Source organism: Ochotona curzoniae, unplaced genomic scaffold (assembly GCF_017591425.1).
Source record: "Ochotona curzoniae isolate NIBS_2020 unplaced genomic scaffold, NIBS_Ocur_1.0 contig_2210, whole genome shotgun sequence".
NCBI classification, from domain to species: Eukaryota; Metazoa; Chordata; class Mammalia; order Lagomorpha; family Ochotonidae; genus Ochotona; species Ochotona curzoniae.
In genome coordinates this window covers 7436387-7453412 of record NW_024465369.1, presented here as the reverse complement: position 1 = coordinate 7453412, position 17026 = coordinate 7436387, and the positions used below count along the sequence as shown (strand labels likewise).

At 34.0% G+C, this 17026-nt stretch overlaps 1 protein-coding gene across 1 annotated transcript in view; it reads left to right on the top strand.

Annotated features, from left to right (window-relative positions):
* LRP1B (LDL receptor related protein 1B) overlaps positions 1-17026 on the top strand; it is a 1301643-nt gene that overhangs the window by 1186291 nt on the left and 98326 nt on the right. Inside the window, exon 76 of the mRNA XM_040971988.1 lies at positions 922-1163. Coding sequence (XP_040827922.1) covers positions 922-1163 — 242 coding nt within the window. The remainder of the gene's footprint in view (positions 1-921; positions 1164-17026) is intronic.

The window sequence follows — 17026 nt, the reverse complement described above, 5'->3', positions numbered from 1 at the left end:
CTATATCTGCATTCGATTTTTATTGATTCTAAATATTTTCAGTATTCACTTTAGATTTTTACAAGTCTATGAAAATGTCACTAGTATTGTAGGTTTTTAGGCTAGTGTTTCACTTGGCGGGATTCCAGATAATTTGAGTAGTATGAAATTAATGTATTTGTGTGTGCACTATTTTATTGGACATTAGATAGGGAAAGAGGCAAATACAAAGAGAGAAATAGCTTCCATTCACAGATTTACTCCACAAATACTCCCATTGGTTGAGGCTGGTCCATACAGAATGTAGCACTGGGAATTCAATCCTGGTATTTAACTTGAATGGGACAAAAATTTCCTGAGCCCCAGTGGACCCTCCAAGGATCGATATGGGTGAAAAGTACAAGTCAGAAACCAAACTTGGGATACCATTTCAACCAGTAAGCTATATACTCGTTGTTTATATTCTTGTCTAATAAAAATAGAAACAAATTCAAGACATGAATACTAAAAGAATTCTTTGTACTTTACTTGTCAATTCTTAGAATAAAGTAGCAGTCATTGAAATATATGAGCTAAACAAATACTCAGAAATGTCCAGTCTTCCTGAGGGCACAATATGGTATCAATAAATATTTAATATATTCTTGTCTAAATAGTGAGACTTACCAAATAAACCTGTTCATAAGTGAGATATCTCTTACAACTTTTACATTTCTAGCTTTCCTAGTAGGTTAAGCTTTTCACTAGAAATATCTACGTTGATTCCTTCTTATAAATGAGCATCAGAATCATATTACGAAGATTAAAGATCATAAAAAGTTGGTTGGTTTTTTTTTCTAAAGAAACTGTACTAGCAAATCAAGATATTTAAAAAGTAAAATTATGGCTTTTACTTTAGTTGAAATTTATTTTATTTTTGTATTTTATTATAATAATCTCCAGGCTCTGAAGATCAAGTTCTCTACATTGCTAATGACACTGATATCCTGGGTTTTATATATCCATTCAACTACAGTGGCGATCACCAACAAATTTCTCATATTGAACATAATTCAAGGATAACAGGGATGGATGTGTATTATCAAAGAGATATGATTATTTGGAGTACTCAGTTTAATCCAGGCGGAATTTTCTACAAAAGAATCCACAGCAGAGAAAAAAGACAAGTGAACAGCGGCTTGATAGTAAGTAAATACTAAACATTAAATGTTGGAAGGTTATACCTTCCACACACACTGTTTGAAAACAATCATAGTTCCCAAGCAGGCATTACTATATTCAGTCATCTCTTTGATGCTTTCTCCATGGCAAAACATTTCCTTTTTATCCATTATCATGAAAGCAGATGCTTTAATTTTACTGCATGATGTATGTTTTTATTCTAGTGTACTTAAGTTCATTATGTATGAATGGTAACATTCTGGAATATTGTTAAATTTATAATTTTTGCCACATGTTGTTGTGGCAATCCTTTTATTCATCATGATATGAGATTGAGAAAATCTTCTTATTTTCACTTTAGAAAAAATATGATGCAGGAAAAATTTTAATAACATCTGAAATACACATTTCTATTCTAGGGTAAGAAAGCCCTCAGTAGTGGAACTACTTATGATTCCTGATAACTGTTTCAGGGAACATTCAAATCAGAGCACTACTTCCTGGTGCAGTATGATGGACTTGTTGATTAGCACAGCTGTTTCCTTTTTTAAAAATAAACTAGGACTTGTATTTAGATTTATGGTTGCAGGTTATCCCTTTTATTGCGTTAGGGCAGGTCGTGTTATTGTGTGTTCTATATTTTTAAACAACCTGGGAGGAAAACGACACATAAATACCATTTTTACTGGACCTGATCAATTCCCATATACATAAAAAGTCAAGTGCTATCAGAGCAGGATGTAATTGAAGCTTTGTACTAAAAAAAAATCAATGCACTTATCTAGGAGTCCTTACTACATTTTATTATGGCATCTATCATGCAATTTTCATCTATGAGAATACTGTTTGCTGCAGCTATGCAACATATTTTAATTTTATCAGCAGTAGATAGCAATAAGCTGGTTTCAAAGAAAGCTGTATTATCTTTTCAGTTCAGGTTTAGATTAATTCACTGCAAGTAAAAATTTATGCAAACCAGAGTGATTTGTTCAACTCCTCCTGAAACAAGCACAGCACCACGGAATTGTTTTAGTAATCTTGGAAACAGTATCGTAACAGAGCCAAGAAATGTAGTGTATCACTCTGTACTTTTCCTCTCAAATAATCTCCTTCCTCATCTTTGGACCAAAGGGCTGAGAGTCTTGGCTAGCATTAACTTTCTTCATCTCTAAAACAGAAGTCTACTTGGCAAATCATTGCCCCCATCTGTGAATTAAAATCAGAGCCTGTTCTGTGAAGTTAGAATCCTGGTTTGAATCATGATTCTGTTGCTTAGTAGCTTCTTAGCTTCTCTAAATTCTATTCCGTGAGGTTTTAATGAGAATAAATACAAGGATACTAATTATATTTATGGTTAGTTTTAACTTTACATTGCTAACATGTGAAGAAATCTAGGTACTGTATATATTAGTATTTGAACCTAGTAAGTATGCTAGATTTAATATATATGGTATGTAGATATTATTTTATCTATGTTTTATATGGATATACATCATACATATATAACCTGGTCAATTATATATAGAAGGTGACTGTTCGCAAAACAGTTATGATGGTGATCATGACTGCAAAGCTTTTTCTCCCTACTAAATACTTTTGCAAATTATAAGAGCGATTGTGCTTTGAAAATGATTGTATTGATTTTATTTTGTTCTTATGGTAGGATATTTTATATCTTAGTTCTTATTTTATCTGCATAATTCTCTATATGCATACATTTTATTTGAATATTTTTGTAGCATCATAGATACATACATTTTAAATTAATATATAATAGTATCTTTCATTGCCACTTATAAAACTTTGAGTAGTCTGTTCTGAAAAAAACGAAAATGTTTATACTCCTAATGAGAGTGATGATTTGTGTTGTATCATGTAGATTTTTTTTCTTTTTCATAGACTATGACTACAACAGCAGTTGCAAGGAAAAAAATGTGGGTAACAGTAGGAATACAAATTTTACTGAGAAGCCCATCATAGCCACTCAGTGTCATGATTTTAAGGATGGAACATCTTAGCCAAGATTTCTAGTATTACGATCTATGCCAGATTCCTAGAAACTCCAGAGAATGCATTACTTAAAACTCTTTAAGCCTGTACTAATAAAGGCAGCTAACTTCACTTTCTAAACATTCTCATAGTTTTGGTATCTCCGTAACCAAGATTAAGTAAATGTATCCTTACCACCTCACCTTAATGAGTAATATGATCTCTAGTGCAATTTACTTGGGAAATATGTCACATTTCTGAGTCTCAGCTTTTGATAAAAAAAAAAAAAAAAAAAACCTACAGTGTTGAAGCAGACTACTTCTGAAGTCTTTTAGATGAGAAATGTGAAATAATTCTGAAAGTTGTGTGACATATTGTATATTATCCTGTTAACACCTGGATGATTTGTATTTACTCCTCTGAGATCCATCTTGTGTACAAAGAATTGATTTTCTCACCTTATAAATTACTCTGCCATGTAAAGCATTTATTCTTTTAACAGTTGCCAGATAACCATCCATTAGTTGAATGAGCATACAATATTTGCAGCTTCTAAATTTTGACGTAAATGTTAAATGATAATGACTAAGAGTTCCCCACAAAATGTTAACTGAAATAGGAAAAGGGGGAAAAAAACTTCAATTTTGTCTCAATTTTCTTTTCTAAGCTGATTGCTACATTGTGATTACTATCACTGATTAGTGCACAAAGGAGAGAAAATAGGCAAATAAATTAAAACACTCCATCATCAAGAAGCTGAATGGAAAGTGTTGGGTGTGTGATAGTAGAAGATCTTGGCAGCATATCCCCAAAATGAAAATGAAAATCGTTTTGGCATTGTGAAGGGCATAATATATGTTGATTTAAAAGCAGACGAGCTAGCATGGTGGCATAGCAATCCTACACCAGAGTTCTCAGCAAGCCATATGGGTGCTAGTTCTAGCCCTGGGTGTTCCACTTCCAACCCAGCTTGCTACTTATGGACTGGGCAAGCAGCAAAGGTTGGCTTGAGACCTTAGGCCTATGCACCCATGTGGGAACCAGAGGAAGCTGCTGGCTTTTTACTTGCTCTGATTATCAAGATATTTGTGGAGTGATCCAGAACATAGGAGATTGGAACATCTCTCGCTCGCTTGCTCTGTAACTCTGATTTTAAAGTAAAATAAATAAAGATTAAAATAAGAATAAGTCATCACAATATTATCAAGAAAACAAAATGTTAACTGAAGTCCAATTCAAGTCAAGATCTTTTTTAATAGAACTTTTTTGAAACTCTGAAGGGAATAACCTGTGAAACAGCTTGGAATACTACTTAAGGTTATAAATTTACATTTCAAATGCAGAGTGTTATTTATGGTAAGAAGTGCTTGATTTTCTAACCCCCCACTCCCACCCCCGGCTATACAAACTGGATTACTTTTCCCCTCTAAGAAAGTTAAATAATTTAAACACTTAAAACACTGACACGATCCAATCTGAAAGTACAGCATAACGAAATGTCTAAATTTGAATGGTAGCAGTCAGTCACAATATGCTGTCATGTGACACCTGAACATTTTTTCTGATAATTTCTCATTTCTACTAAGGATTGCTGCATAGATAGTTATGACAAGTAAAATAAAGGAAGTCAATGTTTTAAAAAGTGCACATAGATGTCAAATTATAGATTAAATGTTTACATAGGAAGCAAATACTCCTAAGCACAATCACTGTCATTTAATCTCTTTATTTTGAAAAAATGAATGTAGGGCATAATTTTGGCATGTTTTCTTTTATGTCACAGAGGACATTTAGTATGACTATGCTTGGAATTTTATTCATTAATCATATATATTCCAAAAATGTTGGGCAGGCCATTTTCTACTGGAAATATTTTAGTAAAATATTCACTAATGTTGTCTTCCATTGTCTTTTAATGGAATTCTTAGTTATAAATCTATTACTGAAAAAGCAGCTGTGTTTACCACATAAGCACATAGGCATGTGGACGTACAAATGCATCCATAAGGAAGCTTGTGTGTATGTGCACAAGTTTCAGCAAACACTTCATAATCTTCTTTTACAACACCGTTCAAATTGAATAACATTGTTAAATCATTCTTAGTTAACAAATGTAGTTCCTAAACTACTAGTTTCTTCAAATTTATAATAACCGTAAAAAATTGCAAAACTATCAAATAACATTGCATTAATTCAATTTTATGATTTGATTGTGGTACAATGTGTAATCCAGGAACTAAGCAACACGTACTGAGTAAAGCTAAATTGTTTTATGATAATTATAGTGTTTAAAATATTATTTAACAGTCATACAAAATTATACAAAACATGTGATTCTGTAATTAATACTGCTGAGGAAACTGCCACTCTGACTGTGTATGCTACAAATTGAACCAGCAACGATTTATTCATTCATACTCCAAAGTTTATTTAAACTTCTGCATGTTAGTTTAATATTGAAACAGTAAGCTATAACTATAACATACACAGAATTATAGTTCCTTGAAATTTATATTCTATAGAAGGGAGATAAATTTGAGCAAACCTAAGTTAATAAATGTGATATGTTCTTTGAAAAGTTTATTAAAAATATTAAAATGCAGTAAGAATAAAAAATCCACATGTTGTAATTCTTCTGTAGATGGGATGATGGTTCAACATTGCATTAGTGAAGCATCAAGGGACCAGAAACATATTGGGCACAAGTATAGCTAAACAAGGTTCTAAGACAGACTAAACATGAAAATAAGATTTGGAATGAGTCGAGGAGGGACCAGAAGCATTGAGTACAAGTGCAACTAAAGGTTTTTCAGAGAGAGTAAACATAAAAGCTAGAATAGAAATGACTAGACTGATATCTAGATTTCCGTCTTATACTAATAGGACACTAATATGATAAGCTGTAGGGTAAATACAGCTTTAGTCATGGTAAGTCTCAGATGACCTAGACATCCAAGAGAGGTGTTGCCAGTAATGTATTCAAGCTAGACCTTAGATCTCTGAGTTAAAGGTACACGTTGAAGAATACAAGAATGAAGGTGGCATCTAACACCATAGGTCAAGTTTAGAATACCAGGTAAAGAGTAGGAAAGAAGGAAGGCAGGATTAGAACTAAGCTTTACAATGCTATTTAAATGACGACAAAGAATGACCAACACACTGAGAGAAACAAAATAACAGATCACAAAACCCAGAGTATTCTAGAAAGATGCAGAGTCTTATCTATGGGATTAATGAAAGGATAAAACAGATGAGGCCAATGAGAAGGGCGGAGTTTGAAGAGCGCTGGTGAAAGCTATTAATAGATGAAGAAAGGAAGCCATCAGGAGGGAGCTCTTGCTGGTTGTACAGTACTTTATCTTCCCAGGGAACCATGTCAGATCCCTTGGATTTTTGGTTATGTCTTGACGCATTTGTTTACTGTAACAACTAGGAGAGTATTTCTGGCCTTAAAAAATAAGGCCAATACTTCTTCTTAATACCCTATGTTGCGCAACAACAACAAATGTCAATAGTACTAGAATTGATCATTTGTTTACGTGAAAGCAATGTCTGTTCTCCAGTCCAGGCATTAGTAGATATTTGCCTGTTGTCTAATTTTATATAATAAAAAGCCTGAAATGCAAACTTTTTTCTAAGGTTGAAATACTAGTGGATCTATTCCTTACTGGTGATTCAATCTCTTGTTATTTTTTTCTTCTCATCTCTGTCTCTTAAATGCTCCTTTTTTTCCTTTTCAATGTGAATGACCTCTGGATGCATACTGTTTTCTTTCTTTTCTTGCATGCTGAGTTCATATCATTTGATGCTTTAATAAATATTCACATACTATCAATTGCCCCTATCCTACTGCTTACTTCACTTTCCTTTAGAATGGCAGCAAATATCCCCATAGTAGCATGTGTCAAAATCAAATTATTATTTAATCCCCAAAATCTGTTTCCTCAATGTCATTTAGTAGAAATTTTGTTTCTGTGGGTATAACATCTGGCTCACAGACTCTTTCCTTTTCACTCTTCTTCTCACTTAAAAATTAGGCAATTGTTTCTTTTTTAGGTGTGACTGGGGCTTGGTTACTTAAATCAGCTTTCTTGAAACTACTTAGGTTTGAACGGCTGTCACTTGAAACATATTTAAATATTTATATGAAAGATGGTTAGAGAGAGAAATATTTCACTCCTCAAGTGGGTAGAACTGAAAGGGCTGGGTCAAGCCCAAGTCAAGAGACAGAAAAGAACTCCATTTGGGCCTGCCACATGGGTGGCAGCGCCCCTGGCGCTGAGACCATACATGTTCTGCTGCCCTGCAGTGCATAGGAGTGAGCTGGAGGGCGAGAGCAGCGGCTCCGACGGCTCCGACTCCGGGTGGTGCTCGGCTGTGTGAGGGCTGCAGCGTAGGTTCGGCATCATCTGCGTAGCAGCCCTTTGTCATTCAGTTACACAGCTTTCCAATCAGTTTGTGTTACTTTCCTTATTTCTCACAACAAAGAAGCCACAATGCTCTGTGTAAAACATAAATGAAGTCACTTGGCGCCATCTCAAGTATGCTGTGATTTCCCATTGCAAAACACAAAGCCCTCATAATGTCTTAAAAAGCCCTAAGAGAGCTGGTTTCATGTCACTTCCCTGATTTCATTTCCAGTTAAGTATCCCCAGACTTATTTTTCTTCATCAGAGGTATACGGTTTCTAAAACTCATCAGCCTCTGATTTAAGGTGTTGACTGAGATGTTCTTCTTGGCTGGAGATTACACACACACATGCTGTAAGGCTCTATTTCTATCTCCTTAGAGTCTGATGCTCAAATGCCATCATTTAAACATGTAATTTTTAAAGATTTATTTATTTTTATTGCAAAGTCAGATATACAGAGAGGAGGAGAGACAGAGAGGAAATCCATCCAATGATTCACTCCCCAAGCAGCCATAACGGCTGGAACTGAGCCAATCCGAAGCCAGGAGCCAGGAGCTCTTCTTGGTCTCCCACACAGGTGCAGGGTCCCAAGGCTTTGGGCCGTCCTCAACTGCTTTCCCAGGCCACAAGCAGGGAGCTGGATGGGAAGTGGGGCTGCTGAGATTAGAACTGGTGCCCATATGGGATCTTGGTGTGTTCAAGGTGAGGACTGTAGCCACTATGCTACTGCACCAGGTACTAAATATGTAATTTGTTAATAACTACAATTATTGCCTCACACTGAGATTCTCAACATCCAATTGAAATTTTTAGACTCTTAGACATATGATGTGTTTCATATTTTCCTTAATCCCTCTTCTGAGATTGTTTCACATTGTTTTTAGTATCAGTAAGGTTTCCTATTTTATTGAGCAACACACTGCTATGTGAATGTACCCTGATAATCTCTTCACATTCTTATCAATGCATATGCATAGCACATTAAGAGGTTTTTTAAAATACATAATAGGATCAAATTAGAAAAAAAATAGCGCTGTAGATTACTTGGTTTAGTGAACATGTGGGAAGATGTTGCCATTTCTGTGAATTTATCTACATCATTCTGTTTAATGACTGCTTCCACAGTCTGGTTATTGTCAGGTTTCCATTGGGTCAAGATACATGGCTTAGAGTAGTTCAGGTGCAGAGTTTTAGTTTGTGAAGGACAGGTTGTGCTTTAAGAAGAAACAGACCCAAAGAAGCTGGAGGAAAGAAAGGACAGAAAGAAGGAAGAAGAGAGGAGGGGAAAGAAGGGAAGACAATTTGACTTCATAGAAGAAGGGTTGTGAAGGGTTGTGCTTCCAGAAGCAGCTGCTGTAAAAGGACTTGATGGAAGAATTTAAACATTCTACTTCCCTTTCCAGAAGCTGGTGGTTACATCAGATGGACTGAGTAACAGTGTTCTGTCTGCATAGATACACGTGCCAGCCAGGGGAAAGTTTTGCATCACCCAGAATTGAAATTATCTCGATTAGAGTGAAACAGATCTTGTCCTGCGAAGGAACAGGTGTCAGGGTTCTTGTGAAAGAGTCCTCGGGCAGGGAGAGAGAGGAAAGGAGAAAGGGAGGGAGATGGAGGGACGTAATGAGGGAAGAGAAGGATGGAAGAAAGGAGGGAGAGAAGAAACTTAACTGTACAATTTTCTTTTAAGCTGAAGAAGGGAAGCACACTCTTGTTTTCTGAGAAATAAGACTTCATGCCTTACTAGCTTTATTGAAATAGTGACTGTTTCATTATTTACATTTCCCCTCTAATAGCTAATTCATGCATTTAGACTGTAAAGATCAGCTTCAAGCAGACATATATCAAAACCTGTATAGGATAGTCTACACCATTTGTTTGGATAGATTTTATATTCCAACATTTGAAATATTTTGGAAATTGAAACTAAAGAACATTCACGGTAATTTAGAATAAGTTACTTCAGAAAATTGTCATGGAGATTACAGTTTTAAGTCATAACAGTATAGGGATCTCATTTTTTTTATATTGTTGCCAAAACTAGCACCGTAATATTGATATACTTTCAAGTTTTTGCCTTTTTACATATGCAAAGCAGTGAATTTTTCCTGATTCTGATATATTTTCTGTAACAGTTATAAGATCTGAACATCTATTTACATGTTTCACTGATTATTCAAAATTATGTTTCTCCTATCTCTTTATGACTTAGGCTCATTATCATTAAACTCTTGATTTTTGTACCATATTCTGTACTACTTCTGCATTGACATTAGGAGCTTTTGTAAGATACTTGCACATATTTCATTGCACAGTGTATGTGCAACTATCAAAATGTCTGTCCACACTTTTGAATTTGCAGCTTTGCAAGTAGGTTCTTGATTCTGATAGTTGTTGTTAACTCTTGCTTTAGATTTCAGCATTTGAGCTATGAGCATGTGTGAGTGGCCAACTTCCACTTTGAATATTAGAATACTTTTTTTTCAGTGGTTGAGAAGTCATCCATAATGTTCTGGGTACTCAACTCTCAAAAACATGTACTGGAATAGAGTTTCCATTCTGCCTTTTGATCTTTCTGGAATCTGAGCATCATTCACATATTTTAAAACTTTATTCTATTAGTTATATGATAAACTTCAGTAATATTTCTTCAGTTTTTTAAAGTCCTTATATGTTTACATATTTAAATTTCTTTGTTTAATACTTACTTGTTTTTATTGGAAAGTCAGATTTACAGAGAAAAGGAGAGAGAGAAAGATCTTGTGTCTGCTGGTCACTCCCCAGGTGGCCACAATGGCTGGAGCTGAGCTGATCCAATCCAAAGCCAAGAGCTTCTTCCTGGTCTCACTAGCCTATGAGCTGGGCCCCATATTTAAATTTCTAAGGTTTTTAAGGATATAATTGTGATCATATTTCTATATATGTATACTGGTATACTTCTAAGTATATCAATATTCAAAAATGAGATTATATTTATAGATTAATTTGTGAGAAGCCATAGATTTCCTTATAATGAGTCATTCTGTGTTCATTCTTGCATTCTGGACAGTAATACTTCATACCTTATTTAAGTAATAATTGTTTAACAGCCATATTAAAAATATTTTTTATGAAGTCTAAACATTGAAAATAACTTTGTGATACTATTAGGCAACAAAGAAAGGATATAATTCTGTCCACGAGAAAACTATGCATAAGCTTCTGCCTCAAAATTTTAAAGAATGAAGTTGTCTTAAGAACCCTGAGAGTTAAAAGCAAAGTATGAATTGTAGGTGGAAAAACGATTTTACCAATAAGTATGTATTTGATGCCTGTGCAGATATTCATGAACTGAGTTGGTGCTTTTCAGCGAGTTTACTGCTACTTGAATGTTGATTTCTCCCCCTTAATGTCTGCAGTAACTACTGTACTGGAAATTTGTACCGCTGCAAGTAAAACCTTCCTTTCTAATGGGGGTGTATTAACATATGTCCCAACAGGAAGCTAGAACATTTCTGAATCTTTCTAACCTAGTGAACTATTGCTAATTATACTTCAGGTTAGCACTTTGGCAGAATGGACAGATGGTGCTCCTCTTACTTTTCAAAGGTCATAAAACAATTATTTTTTCCTAACTGACCCACACCATATGCAACGATTTTTACATAATAAATTTCAGCCAATTATTTAAGGAAATTATATGTATACACACACTTCTAACAAAATATTAAATACTAATCAAGTGTATTTACAAATCTCTTAATTCACTAAAATGCAATCAGCATGTACTATATAGTACTAAATAACTGAGGGTAAATTTTTAAAAGTTCCTGAAAATGGATTAAAAATATAAGTTTACTTTCATACAAAAGGTTCTCAAATTTACACATAAAATTCTCATAATATGTATTTTCCATAATTCTCATAATATGTATTTTCTAAGACTCCTTCAAATGTGTGGGTTGCAAAGATTTTTTTGTCAAGATAAATTTAACATTTAATTTTATTTTTTCACTACCTTTTTAATTAACCTTTATATTTTTTGTAAGCATGTACATTTTACAACCATGGAAAAATATGAGGTAAAATTTATTATACTTGTTTTATTTTCCACAACCTAAAAGTATCTCATATTTTTTCAAACAGGAATATTATGAATCTCATGACAGAAAATAAGAATACTTTTTATTTCCTATTGATTTAATCACATCATTTTATTTTAATGAAAAAAATGGTCTTTTACACATTCTTTTTAAGTTAACAAAATCAGTGTGATTTGAAATTACTTGTTCTGTGTGGGAAAAATATAATGTATGGGGAAAATGTGTGATACAAAGGTTTATCAGAAGAAAATTAATACAATTTAATATTTGCAAAAATATGAAAAGCAAGAATTATTTCATCAGTTATGAATTTTACAATTCTATAATTTAAGCAAAAGATAATGGTGAATAATTTACTAAGACACGGATGAAAGTAGATAATCTACTACTTGAAACTTCATTCACAGTTTATCTAAACATTAAAATCATTGCTGGTAATGCTTTCATTATTGTAGCAGAATAGTCAGTTATGAGAAAATTTATAATTAAACATTTTATGGTGTGATTCTCTTACTGTACATATTTCCACTGGTCTAACCAGTTCCTCTAGTATTGTACAGAAATTGGCTTTAATAATGGAGTGTAATAATTTTTTTTTCTGAGGCCTTGTCTTGTTTAGTACTTGGCTAGAGAACATTTCTTATATAGCTTGTTCTATTTTATAGGACTGTTGGGAGAACTAAAGTATAAATGCATATAAAGCACTTAGTGTATATAATTATAATAAGTATTCAACGTTTAAATACGTTAGTTAAATAGAATTGTCTTTATCTCAGTGGATGGTCCAGTGTCCACATTTTGGCAAACCAGATGCTGAGATTTAACTTTCACACTTACTCTTATTATTCTCAATCTTAATTTCATCACGTACTTAAATATTTTTGCCTCTAGATATATACCATCCAATTTTTATTTCACACATAAAATACCCTGGGTTAAAATTGCACTGTATTCTCCCAGATGTTGATTAGAAAGGCCCCTGTATCCATTTTTGTTGTCAGTCTGAATAGATTCTTTAAAATACAGAGAAAACAATATTTAAAATTATTTAAACATTTAATCTGGATATAATCTGGATATCCAGAGTATATACATGTAATATATAATATATATATATAATCAAATATATATATGAGATTTCTACTAAAAATCAGTGACTTTCAAACCTGTCCACAATTTTCAGACTCATTCATTGCATGCGAAGCCTGTGCCTTTGCATCTGTGATCATATGCACAGACACATAAAATCAAGTGTTTGGGGCCCAGCACGATAGCCTAGTAGCTAAATCCTTACCTTGCATGCACCAATTCATATCCCAGCTGTTCTACTTCCCTTCCAACTCCCTGCCCATGACCAAGAAAGCAGTACCCGATGGACCAAAGCCTTGGGATGCTGCACCCATACAGGGGGCTCCTGGCTTTGGATGGTCTCAGCTGTGGCCCTTACAGCCACTTGGGGAGTGAACCAGTATAGACAGATCTTTCTCTCCCTCTCTCAACTTCTCTCTGTAAATCTGACTTTCCAATAAACATAAGTAAACCTTTTTTTAAAAAATCAAATGTTTGTTCCATACACACACAACGTATTTTATTTCCAAGAGTGCAAGTTTCTCTTTTTTTCATAACTTCTCCGAATGCTATTTCCTCTGCCTCCTTTAACCAACCCAATATACAAAAATGCCTTTAGTAATAAAACTGATATCAATTCATCACTTTTATCACTGAGGATAGTTTTGGTGTTTTTTATGTGTTGGAGATCAATGCCACAAAATGTATTTTCAAATCTCCCAAAGAGCATACTTGAACCAACACTGAGGATTTAAGCGAACATTTTCCTAGATAGGTGGAGTGTCACCTGATAATGTCAACTTTGCCCTTTGTTACTCCATGTTGTTTTGACTTGTCAGTTTGTGAAATGATAAGAGTAGGATAGTATAATTAATCTGGAAGTAAAATATTATACAAACCCAATACTTCCTATATTTATGCACATATAAACACATATATATTTGCTTTCTGAAAAAATAATAAATGAGTGACACTGGGATATAACAACCTTATTTATGCAATATATCATGTATATATTTGTTACCAGTGCAACAAAATCTCACACAAATGTCACCCAATGATTCTAGGGATACAATGTCATTTTGCTAAGAATGAAATGACTTATTTTCAGGACAAATCATAAACAAATCAGGTGTTTCATTATGGAAATTTTTAAAATTAATTTTTATTGGAAATGTTGATTTACAAGTAGCACAAGAGATCTCTATTCAGTTAATTCCCCTGACGGCTACAATGGCAGGAGCTGAGCTGATTCCAAGTAAGGGGCCCAGAGGTTCAAGCCATTCTCCACTGCTTCCACCAGCCATAAGCATGGAGCTGGACAGGATGTGGAGTAGCCAGGTCTAGAACCAGTGCCCACGTGGAATATCAGTATTGAAAGGAGGAAGCCCAGTCTGTTGAGCAACTGTGCTGGCCCTCTTGAAATAGCTTTATTAAAAATTCCTTTCTTGACATTCTAGCTCTAAATGAAATATTTTCCTGGTTCTTTTTGAATGTCTCAATCACTATGGATGCCTTGATTAAATTGTAAATAATTGGATCATTTTCTAAAATCATTCAACCAGTGGAGTTAAATGACACTTAAAGTTTGTGTAGTTGTTAATTTTATTTTCATTTCGCCATTTGTAGATATTTAAACTAACATGATTTTGTGGGCCACAAGAAAATAACCTTTCCATTTTGTGTGACACTGTGGTGCCATATTTGTGGGTAGCACACACACATACATAGTTACTTGAAAGTGCATTACAACTGCATTTCCATGGAATTATATTAGGAGTTGATTAAATAAGCCCAAATTTCTATTCCTTGTTGGACATGAAAATGGAAAAAAAATCGTAATACATGTGACTCCAATTTGATCTATTATATGGTAGCTAAATCTTAAAGTATATTACTGACTATACAATTTTGCTTAAAAGAAGATATTTTTACATAGCTCAAATCATTTGAATGCTTGCTCCATAATCTTTCCTCTTTTCCAAAATAAATGATCTCCCAGTGATTACTGATGTTGGAATTGTTAAGGTATACCTTACAATAGACAGATACAAGCACCAACAATTTAAAACATAATCTCGATTTTTGTCAAAATCAAGTCATCACTTTTTTTTCTTTAAGATTTTAGTGTTTTATTCCTTTGATTCCAAAATGTCTGCCAGGAAAAATGTCTCAGGCCCTTAAACTTCTGCTGTGTATTCAGCTTGTTGCTAAAGAAATCATCTGTCTGGTGAAACAGCTCAAAACGGGTCTCCTACTTTTTGCAACAGTATGAGCAATGCCTTTGTTGTCAGGGTAACCAAATGTTTCCAACATACCACATGTATTTAGTGCCTCTAGATCATATGGTCTCTCTGAGGAGCTACCCAAAGGAACAAAGTTTTATATTTTTCTTGTAGCAATCTGGAGCGTTTGTGTTGTTTTCAGCTACTTGAAAACACATGGTTTACTGCTGCTATTTTCTACTCCTGTATCAGTCTTCAAGTAGTCTTTGAACCTCGGTGGACGCTGCCTGTATTTTCCAAATTTTGTATTTACCCAATTGATTTGGTAACTGCCCATAATTTTTCATGCTGTTTGAATTCAAAAATAATCTATGGCTTATATTCTCCAGCCAACATCCATTCAATGCCATTCAATGTAAGAGCCCCAGTCTTAGCTAGCATTTGGGTTGCTATGAGTACTATGGAAGGGTCATTTCCAATTCACAGGACTCAGTATGTGTGCTGCTTCCGAAATGTGGCCACAACCTCTTTAACAATTGCTTCAGTGAAAACTGTGTCACTACCTTTTCCTTGTGGGGTTCATTCCTTCCTTTTCCTGTGCTTCCTTTTCTTTCTTTATTCTTTTGCTATTCTGTTCTTTTTCCTTCAGTACTAAAGATCCACAAGCATTCAGAGTGTTGTGTCACTGTCAAGAACATCTTCACCCTGCTGCCATTATTCTCTAAGAGTGACCTGGCTACTGATGATATTGTGATTTAGGCTGAATTATTGGGTGTGACTATCCTTTACTTCATATTGTGTTGTCCTTCCAAAGCGTGTCAATACTAGAATCTTCACTGTTTCATTCATCTTAAAAATGCCACCTAATAGAACTTCACAGTCCTCTCTGAAATTAAAAAAAAAAAAAAGGTTCTTGTTAGTAGACCAAGTTTAAATATTTAGAATGGAAAGATATTAAACCTATTTTAAAATTATGCATGAAATAAAAATGAAAATACTAAACTAAAAAAAAGTGTCTTGGCATGAATATGTCCTATTTTGTCAGAGATATCATTAGAATAGAAAAAATCGGGTGTATATAATTTACTTCTAGTAAAGGGAAAATATGTATTTTTTTTTCTCACAGGCTAGACAACAATCATAATGTTTGCATTGTAAAGATTGTTTACCACTGCACATCATGAACATGTTTAAACAGTCTCTAAACAGTTTATAGTAATGATTTTGCCCATTATCTTTCATGTTTATAAATGTATGGCACACATCGACATGCACATGACATTTGGCGATATATTTACTTCTCAATGAAGTCAAAATTTAAAAAGAGGTACAGTCAATTTAAGTGATACTGTAGCAATTTAAACTTGTTTTTTGTTTGATTTGGCTAAGATAAATCTTTGTTCTCTAAGCCTCTGTGAATGTTATTTGTGTGACACTTCTGGAGCACGCTGTAAAATAAGAGTGCTTTACATTCACTTGTTAGGTGAGATTTCTACCAACTATATGAATAAATATATATTGTTACAGTGGAAAAATAGGATAGAACACAATTTTTATTTTCAGTTTTGAAACACAAGTTTCAAAACACCAATAAAGCATCCTAGGGATGGTTTGCTTGTTTTCTGCTTATGGAAGCTGGATGTCCTGTCTGCAAAATCCTTGTAATCACACAACAGAAAACAACCTGCAGTTCCTGATCCTTAGCATTTCGTGCATTTGCTTCTGTTTTAATCCAAATTAATAAGTTCTGTGGACCAATAAATCACCAAAGAAACTGTCACATGTTAAAAACTCATATTTCCACTGCTTATCAGATCCTAATGGAGCTTTCTCCTATTGACTAGCTATCTAGTTGTAATCACCTTCAAATGATTATTTCTGTTCTTGATATACTACTCCTGGGAATTCCATCTCAATTTTCGTTATGCACAATAAATCTCATCATGTCAAATTAATTACTCTACTGGGTCCTGCTTGAGGTGATCGAGTTTATTGAAGACTACAGAGCATACATTATTTTCTTTGCTGTTTATTCCTAGTCAACTCTCCTGATTTTGCCTCATGGTAATTCAGTAAAACAGTGTGTTAAGCAAAATACTCAGCAAATCAGA